Below are 12532 nucleotides of genomic sequence, written 5' to 3'. Positions count from 1 at the left end.
TTTATTTAGCCTTCTGAGCTTTCTGGACAGACTTGGTGACCTTGCCAGCTCTAGCCACCTTCTTGTCCTCTGCACCCATGGCAACTGTCTGTCTCAGTGAGTTTGGCATGCAGGTGCACACCTCCACTTGTTACATAACCTATATAACCTGTTGTATAAGTTCATACTTGGCTCTATACTTGGTATAAAGGTATATTTCCCCGCAAAATGACCCAGAGAAGAATAGTCAGATAGAATATTCAGAGAAGCTCTTAACACACATGGTCTTGCTAGGAACTACATCAATCATGGCAGCATCATCGGATTTCAAGAATTTAGGGCCATATTCTAGCTTCTTATCAGAATGGTCATCTTTTCTTTCAGCTCAGAACACTTGTAAGGAATGTGAGATGTGTGACAATCTAGTACAGGGCATAGCCAGCACTGATTTGGCCTAGATGGTTCAGGATAATCACCTGAGCAGTGAACCCAGATGCTTCCATTGGTGGGTCATTTTTGCTGTCACCAGCAACACTGCCATGATGAACATCTTTGGCAGACACATTCTTTTTTTTTCTTAGAAAGAACGTAATGCATGTTTTTAATCAGAACAACAACAGCAACAACAAAAAATTAAGTATGGATATGCCAATATAGTGTTGAATCCAGCAATGGACACAAATAAAGGGCAAATGCTTGACAGAGACAGTTGTAAATAATCTATGTACCTCTTACATTCCCCCATTTCATAAAAAAGACATTCTCTTTGGAAATATGGTTAGAAATGTAAATCATTGATTTCTTTCAAGACCACGATGATTCTGTAATAAATATCAAATTGTTCCATTCCAGATTTGTAAAAGGATTCTTTCAGATATGAAGACTTGGGAGCAACTGTGAAGCTGTCTTTATTCAGATACTTTGAAATATAAAGTGGTGATCTAAGCCACCAAGAACTGTAAGGCATGCTAACTGACGTTTATAACAACTTAGCCTTCTTGTTCTTTATATCCAATTTTATTAAGTGGGCAAACACCTTGTTCACATTGAGGCCCACATTGTCCCCAGGAAGAGATTCACTCAAAGCTTCATGGTGCATTTCAAAAGACTTTACTTCAATTCTAACATTGACTGGAGCAAAGTTGACCACCATACCAGGTTTGAGAACACCAGTCTCTTCTCGGCCCACAGGTACAGTACCAATACCAACGATCTTGTAGACATCCTGGAGACACAGACACAAGGGCTCATAAGTTGGATGACCTAATGGTAGAATAAAGTCCAGAGCTTCAAGCAGCATGGTTCCACTGGCATTGCTATCTTTACAGGTGACTTTCCATTTCTAGAACCAAGGCATGTTAGCACTTGGCTCCAGCATGTTGTCACCATGCCAGCCAGAAATTGGCACAAATGCTACTGTGTCAGGGTTGTAGCCAATTTTCTTAATGTAAGTGCTGATTTCCTTGTATCTCATCTGGTGGTAGGGTGACTAAGTGGAATCCATTTTGTTAATACCTACAAGTAGTTGTTTCACAGCCAGTGTGTAAACCAGAAGGGCATGCTTATGGGTCTGCCCATTCTTGGAGATATCAACTTCAAATTCACCAACACCAGCAGCAATTATCAAGAGAGCACAGTCAGCTTGAGATGTGCCTGTAGTCTTTTTTTGTTTTGTTTTGTTTTGTTTGTTTGTTTGTTTTTGAGGCAGGGTCATGCTCTGTTCCCCAGGCCAGAGTGCAGTGGTATGATCTCGGCTCACTACAATCTTCACCTCCTGGGTTCCAGTGATTCTCCTGCCTCAACCTCCCGAGTAGCTGGGATTACAGATGCATGCCACCACGCCCAGCTAATTTTTGTATTTTCAGTAAAGATGGGGTTTCACCATGTTGGCCAGGCTGATCTTGAACTCTTGACCTCAAGTGATCTGCCCACCTCGGCCTCCCAAAGTGCCAGATTACAGGCGTGAGCCACTGTGCTCGGCCCGTAATTGTGTTTTTGATGAAGACTCTGTATCCTGGGGCATCAATGATAATCTTGTGGTACTTACTGGTCTCAAATTTCCACAGGGAAATATCAGTGGTGATACCATTCAGCTTTCAGTTTATCCAAGACCCAGGCATACTTGAAGGAGCCCTTTCCTATCTTAGCAACCTTCTCAATTTTTCAGTGGTTCTTTTGTTGATGCCACTGCATTTGTAGATCAGATGGCCAGTAGTAGTGGACTTGCCTGAATCTACATGTCCAATGATGACAATATTGATATGAGTCTTTTCCTTTCCCATTTTGGTTTTTAGGGGTGATTTTCAAGACAACCTGTGTTCTGGTGGCAAACCCATTGCAAAAAAGCTACTTTCTCTTTTCTGAATGTCTCTCTTCCCTCGGTTTCTATGCCCAGCACTCTTCGGAATTTTCTCCTATCTCTCCAACTGCTGCTCCCTGTCTTAGTATGCTCACTTCTCTTCTACCCAATCCTCAAGGTGTAGGAGTTGGTTGCTCAAAGTCCAGTTCTTAGCACTTTTGAATTCTCACTCCACCCTCTCTACCGTTATGATCCCCTCCACTCTAAAGGATTCAACCACCATCCCTTCACACTCATGATTTATAGATCTATGCTTTTATCTCAGCTCTCTCTCCTGAATGCCAAGGTCAAGATTCTTATAGTCCATTTAGTTGCAGATGACTCTCAGATTCAACAAGTGCAACCTGACCTATTTATTTACCATGACATGTTCCATGTCCCCTAGCTTGGATAATGGCATTACAATTCTTCAGTCACTCATTCTCAAAACTTCAGAGTTGGGGAGTAATGTCATGAAAGACGGAGTAGAAGCAATCTGGATTCACTTCCCCTGCTCACTGAAAACCAAAAACAACTATCCAGTGCCACATTTATCACCAGAACTCAAAACCAAAGCTGTGACAATCCCTGAGGCCACAGAGAAGTGAAAAACTATGAGCTGAAAGTGAGAGAAATGGACTTCTCTATCCACAATGCCCCTCCCCCAAACTACTAGACACCACATGGAAAAATCTTCCAAGACTCATGGTTTCTACATTGGAAAAAGTGAGATCAAGGTGGACAGCCAGCTTCCCCATCATCTTGGGTTGCTATGCAAGAAAGCTGTTCCTGCCTCAACTCACAGGAAGCATCACAAGTGCCTCCACCTAAGGACAGGTGGAGACAAACCTTGGAGGTGGGGCCGCATGGCCCAGCACTAGAAACTCGGGGTCTGCTCTCCACTATAGAAAAAGGGGATACCAAATTAGAGAGGTAAATAGCAGCACCACACTGTAGGAGGCACCCTGCAGGGAACCTCTGGGCACGAAGCCATAGCCAGCTTCCCCACACAGCTGAGGAGTCCCCTTTGGAATCTCCCCTTATCTGCAATGGGCAGCACTTGGAGAGCTACAGAAAACCTGTGCTTATGGCGCCATCTAGTGCTCAAAAGAAGGCAGCAATCTAGGGCTAAGGAAATCAACGGGCAAACCGCACAGAACCTCTAAACACACAAACCAACTCAGACAGGAAAGACTTGAAAAAGTAACCAATTCTTTAATGCGAAGACATAGATCCACATACATAAGAAATAACAGCAAACAGTGAACGATGACCTCCCCAAATGGACAAAGCAAGGAACCAGTGATCAACCCCAATGAGAGAGCAACATATGAGCTCTCAGATAGCAAAGTGACAGGAGTCAGATCAAGAATTCAAAATAGCAGTTTTGAAGATACTCAGCAATCTCCAAGTTAATACAGAAACACAATTTAGAAATGTATCAGAGAAATTTAATGAAGAAATGGAAATGATAAGAAAAAATCAAACAGATACCTGGAACTGAGAAATACATTGGCTGAACTGAAAAACTCATCACAGAGGTATCAACAGCAGAACTGATCAAGCAGAAGAAAGAAAGAGTGAGCTCAAAGATAGTCTATTTGAAAATACACAGTCAGAGAAGAAAAAAAGAAAAAAGAAGGAAAAGGAATGAAGAATACCTACAAGAACTAGAAAATAACTTCAAAAGAGCAAATCTGAGTCATTGGCCCTCAAGAGGAAATTGAGAAAGAAAAGGGGGTCAAAAGTTTATTCAAAGAAATAACAGAAAACTTCCCAACCTAGAGAAACATATAAATATCCAGATACAGGAAAGTCAAAGATTACCAAGCAGATTAACCCAAATAGGACTACACCAAAATATATATTAAGCTCTCAGAGGTCAAGGACAAAGACAAGATCCTAAAAGCAGCAAGAGAAATAAAAGCAAATAACATATAAAGGACTTTGATTTGTCTGGCAACAGACTCTCAGCAGAAATGATAGAGTGAGATGATATATTCAAAGTGCTGAAGGCAAAAACTGAGAATAATACACCTAACAAAGCTATCCTTCAAACATGCAGGAGAGATAAAGACTTTCTAAGACAAACAAAAGGTGAATGAATTCATCATCACCAGATGTGTCTTGCAAGAAAATGCTAGAGAGAGTTATTCAATCTGAAAGAAAAGGATATGAACATGCAATAATAAAGTCATTTGGGCTGGGCATAGAGGCCCACACCTGTAATCCTAGTGCTTTGGGGGGCACTAGGCACAGAAAGACAAACATTGTATTTTCTTACTTATTTGTGGGATCTAAAGATCAAAACAGTTGAACGCATGGACGTAGTAGAAGGTTGATTACCAGAGGCTGGGAAGGGTGGTAGGGGAGTCGGGGATGATTAATGGGTACCAAAAAAATAGTTACAATGAATGACACTACTATTTGATAGCACAACAGGATGTCTATAGTTAATAATAATTTAATTGTACATTTTAAAATAACTAAAAGAGTATAATTGGATTGTTTGTAATACAAAGAATAATCACTTGAGGGGATGGATACCCCATTCTCCATGATGTGATTATTATATACTGCATGCCTGTATCCACACATCTCATGTACCCATAAATATATATACCTACTATATACCCACAAGAATTAAAAATAAATTTTTTTTAAAAGTAGAAAGACTTCAAATAACCTAATGATGCACCTCCAGGAACTAGAAAAGCAAGAACAAATCAAACCCTAAATTAGTAGAAAGAATGTAACAAGGCTGGGTGTTTTAATCACATTTTAATCACAGCACCTTGGGAGACTGAGGCAGGATGATTGAGACCCACCTGGGCAACAAAGTGAGACTGTGTCTACAAAAATGTTTGAAAATTAGCCAGGAATGATGGCATGTGCCTGTAGTCCCGGCTACTTAGGCAGCTGAGGCAGGAGGAATGTTTAAGCCAGGAGGTTGAGGCTGCAGTGAGCCATGATCGCACCACTGCACTCCAGCCTGGGGAGCAGAGCAAGATTCTATCTCAAAAAGAAAGAGAGAAAGAGAGAAAGAGAGGAAGGAAGGAAGGAAGGAAGGAAGAAAGGAAGGAAGGAAGGAAGGGAGAAAATAATAAAGATCAGCACAGAAATAAATGAAATTGAGATTATAAAAAAATACAAAAGATCAATGAAACAAATAGTTTTCCAAAGGGATAAACAAGCAAAATTGACAAATCTTTAGGTAGACCAAGTAAGAAAAAAGAGAGAAGACCCAAATAAATAAAATCAGAAAGGAAAAGGAGACATTAAAACTAATACCACAGAAATGTAAAGGATCATGAGAGACCATTATGACCAACTACATACCAACAAACTGGAAAACCTATAAGATAGTTAAATTCTTGGACACATACGACCTATAAGAAATAGAAAGCCTGAACAGACCAGTAACAAGTAATGAGATCAAAGCAGTAATAAAAAGTCTCTGATCAAAGAAAAACCCAGGAGCAGATGGCTTCCACAATGAATTCTACCAAACATTTTAAGAACAAATATAAATTCTATTCAAATTATTCCAAAAAAAATTGAACAGTAGGGAATACTTCCAAATTCATTATATGTGGCCAGCATTACCCTGACAGGAAAACCAGACAAAGATACAACAACAATAACAACAACAACAACAACAACAAAACTACAGGCCAATATTCCTGATGAACATAGATGTAAAAATTCCCAATAAAATACTAGCAAACCAAGTTCAACATCACATTAAAAAGATCATTCACCATGATCAAGTGGGATTTGCTGCAAGGATATAAAATGGTTCACCATACACAAATCAATAAATGTGTTATATCACATTAACAAAACTAAGGACATTTTTGTCCATGATGATTTCAACAGATGCTGAAAAAAGCATTCAGTAAAATTCAATATCTTTTCATGACAAAAACTCAACAAACTGGGTATAGAAGGAACATATCTCAAAACAATAAAGGCCATATATGACAAACCCACAGCTAACATCATGCTGAACGGGGAAAAATTGGTAGTCTTTCTGGGGAAAAATTGGCAGTCTTTCCTCTAAGAACTGAAAGAAGATAAGGATGACCAATTTTACTATTTTTATTAAACATAGTCCTGAAAGTCCTAGCCAAAGTAATTGGGCAAGAGAAAGACTTAAAGGGCATCCAATTTGGAAAGGATGAAGTTAAATTATCCTTGTTCATTGATGACATGATCTTATATCTGGAAAATCCTAAAGACTCTACCAAAAATTATTAGAATTGATAATCAAATTCAGTAAAGTTGCAAGATACATAACCGACATACGAAACTCAGTAGCATTTGTATATGCCAACAGCAAACAATTGGAAAAATAAATCAAAAAAGTGATCTCATTTATAATTGCTACAAAAAAAAAAACCCTAGGAATAAATTTAACCACAGAAATGAAAGATCTCTTGCAAAGAAAACTATGAAACACTGATGAAATAAATTGAAGAGGATACAAAAAAAAAAAAACAAAAAAAAAACAAAACAAACATCTCATGCTCATGGATTGGAAGAATTAATACTGTTCAAATATCCATACTATCCAAAGTGATCTACAGTGGTCTCTTCACTCTATTGATTGTTTCCCTTGCTACCTATATAATATGATACAAAGTGATCTACAGATTGCAATCCCTATCAAAGTGCCAACAACATTCTTGATGGAAATAGAAAAAACAATCCTAAAATTCATATGAAACCACAAAAGACCCCAAATAGCCACAACAATCCTGAGAAAAAAAGAACAAAGCTGGAAGCATCACACTACCTGACTTCAAAATATGCTATAAAGCCATAGTAACCCAAAACAGCATAATACTGGCATAAATGCAGGCACACAGACCAATGGAACAGAATAAAGAACCCAGAAATAAATCCACACATTTACAGCAACTCATTTTTGACAAAGATGCCAAGAACATATATTGGGAAAGAACAGTTTCTTCAATAAATGATGCTGGGAAAACTGGATAACCATATGCAGAAGAATAAAACTAGACTCCTGACTCTCACTATATACAAAAATCAAAACAGATTAAAGAAAGCCAGGCATGCTGGTGTGTGCCTGTAGTCCCACTACTTGGGAGGCTGAGGCAGAAGGACTGATTGCTTCAGCCCAGAAGTTCAAGTCCAGCCTGGGCAACATGGTGAGACCCCTATCTCTTAAATAAAGATTTAAATGTAAGACCTGAAACTATAAAACTACTGGAAGAAAATGCTGAGAAATGATTCAAGACATTGGTCTTGGCAGAGATATTTTGTGTAAGACCTCTAAAGCACAGGCAACAAAAGCAAAAATAGACAAATGGGATTACATCCAGGTAAAAAGCTTCTGCACAGCAAGGGAAACAATCAATAGAGTGAAGAGACAACCTATGGAGTGAGAGAAATTATTTTCAAACCATATATTCAATAAAGAGTTAATATGCAAAATATAAAAGGAACTCAAATAACTCAATAGCAAAAAAATAATAATCTGATTAAAAATGGGCAAATGATCTAAATAGACATTTCTTTTCTTTTTCTTTAGATTTGCCATTAACAATGAATATGCATTTCTTAAAAGAAAACATACAAGTGGCCAACAGGTATATGAAAAATGCTCAACATCACTAATCAGAGAAATGCAAATCAAAACCACAATAAGATATCATCTCACCCCAATTTAAATGGCTATTATATTCAACCTGAGAAAACTGATAAAAATGGCTATTATAAGACAAAAATAACAAATACTGGTAAGGACACAGAGAAAGGAGAACACTTACACACTGCAGATGGAAATTTAAATTAGTATAGCCATTAATGAAAAGAGTATGAAGTTTCCTCAAAAAACAAAAAATAGAACTACCATATGATCCAACAATCCCACTGTTGTGTATATATTCACATGAAAGAAAATCAATATATGAAGAGATATTTGTACTGTCATATTTATTGCAGCACTATTCATAATAGACAAGATATGGATTCAACCTAAGTGTCTAGCAAGAAGTGAATAAAGAAAATGTGGTATGTATACACAGTGAAATATTATTCAGCCATAAAAATGAAATAAATACTTTCATTTGCAGAAACATAGATAGAACTGAAGGGCATTATGTTATGTGAAATAAGCCAGGCACAGAAAGACAAATATTACATGTTCTCACTCATATATGAAAACAAACAAACAAAAAAGGATCTCATGGAGGTATAGAGTAAAATAGTGATTACCAGAGGCTGGGAAGGGTAGGGGGAGGGAGGATGAGGAGAAGTTGGTTAACGGGTACAAAACTACAGTTAGAAGCAAAAAGTTCTAGCGTTTGATAGCACAGTAGAGTGACTATAGTTAACAATAATTTATTGTATATCTCAAAATAGCTACAAGAGAAGATTTGGAATGTTTTCAACACAAGTAAATGATAAATATTTGAGGTGATGGATACCCCAATGACCCTTATTTGATTATTATACATTGTATGCATGTATCAAAATATATGTACCCCCAGAAATATATGTACAACCATTATATATTAATTAAAAACTTGAGTTATTCAATACTTTTCCCTCTAATCAGACTCCTAACTTTAGCTTCCACCTCTTTTTCTACCCCCTAAAGCTTGTGTTTCCTTCCCAAAACATGAATAGGCTTATATAAATGCTTTGTTCAAAATATCTCCTGGTTCCCAGTGGCATATAGAATACATATCTGCCAGTTTTATACAGCATAGCCACATTTTGATTTCTTCCTTTTCAATTCTATGTCCTACTATACTCCAATGTCCCTTTCATCACACACACAGTCTGTGGATCTCCCTCAGCACTCCCCCATCTTCTGGATATATCTGCATGCTCCTGGCCCAGGGACTTGGCTCAAACCTTTTCTGTTTGAGTTATGTACTATACTGAATGCCTAACCATACTCCCTATCCAGTTTCAGTTTTCACTCCTAGCTGATGACTTGGATAAGAGTCTCTTGAGTTAGAAATAGTTTTTGTCGATTCTGGATATTAGCCCTTTGTCAGATGAGTAGGTTGCAAAAATTTTCTCCCATTTTGTAGGTTGCCTGTTCACTCTGATGGTAGTTTCTTTTGCTGTGCAAAAAGCTCTTTAGTTTAATGAGATCCCATTTGTCAATTTTTGCTTTTGCTGCCGTTGCTTTTGGTGTTTTAGACATGAAGTCCTTGCCCATGCCTATATCCTGAATGGTACTACCTAGATTTTCTTCTAGGGTTTTTATGGTATTAGGTCTAACATTTAAGTCTCTAATCCATCTTGAATTAATTTTCGTATAAGGAGTAAGGAAAGGATCCAGTTTCAGCTTTCTACTTATGGCTAGCCAATTTTCCCAGCACCATTTATTAAATAGGGAATCCTTTCCCCATTTCTTGTTTCTCTCAGGTTTGTCAAAGATCAGATGGCTGTAGATGTGTGGTATTATTTCTGAGGACTCTGTTCTGTTCCATTGGTCTATTTCTCTGTTGTGGTACCAGTACCATGCTGTTTTGGTTACTGTAGCCTTGTAGTATAGTTTGAAGTCAGGTAGCGTGACGCCTCCAGCTTTGTCCTTTTGACTTAGGATTGTCTTGGCAATGCGGGCTCTTTTTTGGTTCCATATGAACTTTAAAGCAGTTTTTTCCAATTCTGTGAAGAAAGTCATTGGTAGCTTGATGGGGATGGCATTGAATCTATAAATAACCTTGGGCAGTATGGCCATTTTCATGATATTGATTCTTCCTATCCATGAGCATGGTATGTTCTTCCATTTGTTTGTGTCCTCTTTGATTTCACTGAGCAGTGGTTTGTAGTTCTCCTTGAAGAGGTCCTTTACATCCCTTGTAAGCTGGATTCCTAGGTATTTTATTCTCTTTGAAGCAATTGTGAATGGAAGTTCATTCCTGATTTGGCTCTCTGTTTGTCTGTTACCGGTGTATAAGAATGCTTGTGATTTTTGCACATTAATTTTGTATCCTGAGACTTTGCTGAAGTTGCTTATCAGCTTAAGGAGATTTTGGGCTGAGACGATGGGGTTTTCTAAATATACCATCATGTCATCTGCAAACAGGGACAATTTGACTTCTTCTTTTCCTAACTGGATACCCTTGATTTCTTTCTCTTGCCTGATTGCCCTAGCCAGAACTTCCAACACTATGTTGAATAGGAGTGGTGAGAGAGGGCATCCCTGTCTTGTGCCAGTTTTCAAAGGGAATTTTTCCAGTTTTTGCCCATTCAGTATGATATTAGCTGTGGGTTTGTCATAAATAGCTCTTATTATTTTGAGGTACGTTCCATCAATACCGAATTTATTGAGCGTTTTTAGCATAAAGGGCCAGAAAGAACTCAAACAAATATACAAGAAAAAAACAAACAACCCCATCAAAAAGTGGGGAAAGGATATGAACAGACATTTCTCAAAAGAAGACATCCATACAGCCAACAGACACATGAAAAAATGCTCATCATCACTCGCCATCAGAGAAATGCAAATCAAAACCACAATGAGATACCATCTCACACCAGTTAGAATGGCAATCATTAAGAAGTCAGGAAACAACAGGTGTTGGAGAGGATGTGGAGAAATAGGAACACTTTTACACTGTTGGTGGGATTGTAAACTAGTTCAACCATTATGGAAATCAGTATGGCAATTCCTCAAGGATCTAGAACTAGATGTACCATATGACCCAGCCATCCCACTACTGGGTATATACCCAAAGGATTATAAATTACTCTACTACAAAGACACATGCACATGTATGTTTATTGCGGCACTATTCAGAATAGCAAAGACTTGGAATCAACCCAAATGTCCATCTGTGACAGATTGGATTAAGAAAATGTGGCACATATACACCATGGAATACTATGCAGCCATAAAAAAAGGATGGGGGCCGGGCGCGGTGGCTCAAGCCTGTAATCCCAGCACTTTGGGAGGCCGAGACGGGCGGATCACGAGGTCAGGAGATCGAGACCATCCTGGCTAACACGGTGAAACCCCGTCTCTACTAAAAAAATACAAAAAACTAGCCGGGCGAGGTAGCGGGCGCCTGTAGTCCCAGCTACTCGGGAGGCTGAGGCAGGAGAATGGCGTAAACCCCGGAGGCGGAGCTTGCAGTGAGCTGAGATCCGGCCACTGCACTCCAGCCCGGGTGACAGAGCGAGACTCCGTCTCAAAAAAAAAAAAAAAAAAAAAAAAAAAAAAAAAAAAAAAAAAAAAAAAAAAAAAAAATAAAAAAGGATGGGTTTGCGTCCTTTGTAGGGACATGGATGCAGCTGGAAACCATCATTCTTAGCAAACTATCACAAGAAGAGAAAACCAAACACCGCATGTTCTCACTCATAGGTGGGAACTGAACAATGAGATCACTTGGACTCGGGAAGGGGAACATCACACACTGGGGCCTATCATGGGGAGGGGGGAGGTGGGAGGGATTGCATTGGGGAGTTATACATGATATAAATGTTATGCACATGTACCCTAGAACTTAAAGTATAATAAAAAAAAAATAAAGAAAAATAAATAAATAAATAAATAAATAGACTTATATAGAATATTTCCCACATTTTTAGTGAATCCCGAATTTACTGATTATTTAAATAGTTGTGTCTCATATTAATTGAAATAAAGTCATTTAATCTCCAAAAAAAAAAAAAAAAGAGAAATAGTTTTTGTCAATAACATGGGAGTAACAATGCATATAATAGTAATAGCTCACATGAATAAAGTTCTTAATTACTGTGCCAGGCACTGTTAATGACAAAAATGATCAATGTTCTCCAGGATAAAGGGAACTAAGAGACAGTTTGATCAAATGTCCTTATACCCTCAAAGAGTATTTCCTGATATAACAGGCCCAGCCTCTTTGCCCTTTTCTATTCCAACTTGCCAGTAGATGAGGGGCCATATCCTGTTAAGTCCAGTGAGTAGAATCACTTCATTCATCAAGGCGGGACATGGCTTGTTTATGCATGAGGTAGTTATTCCACTCTGGTTTAATTTCTTTTAAAATGGGGATGATGACAATTGTGGTTGTTGTGCAGATAAAAACTCATGTACAGTGTCAAGCATAGGACCCATGGTTAAGAGCTATTAATATTCAGAATATTAACACATCCCAGGGTACCTGTAAAACACTTCTGAAAGAACTACAGTGCCTTCAATATAGCCTGGCTCTTATTTATTTGACACTTCAGTGGGGAACA

At 38.3% G+C, this 12532-nt stretch overlaps 1 protein-coding gene across 3 annotated transcripts in view; it reads right to left on the bottom strand.

Annotated features, from left to right (window-relative positions):
* LOC117077397 (putative uncharacterized protein CXorf42) overlaps positions 1-12532 on the bottom strand; it is a 111812-nt gene that overhangs the window by 73641 nt on the left and 25639 nt on the right. Inside the window, exon 2 of one of the 3 annotated variants that reach the window (XM_033201077.1) lies at positions 942-1204. The exons of the other annotated variants lie outside the window; for them this stretch is intronic. Within the exon in view, the coding sequence (XP_033056968.1) occupies positions 1090-1204 (115 nt within the window). The 3' untranslated portion in view covers positions 942-1089. Of the gene's footprint in view, positions 1-941; positions 1205-12532 lie in introns of those variants that run through there. 3 annotated transcript variants of the gene reach the window in all.

This window comes from Trachypithecus francoisi, unplaced genomic scaffold (genome assembly GCF_009764315.1).
Source record: "Trachypithecus francoisi isolate TF-2019V2 unplaced genomic scaffold, Tfra_2.0 Lachesis_group6, whole genome shotgun sequence".
In the NCBI taxonomy this organism is placed as follows: domain Eukaryota; kingdom Metazoa; phylum Chordata; class Mammalia; order Primates; family Cercopithecidae; genus Trachypithecus; species Trachypithecus francoisi.
This window is presented reverse-complemented; position numbering and strand designations above follow the sequence as displayed.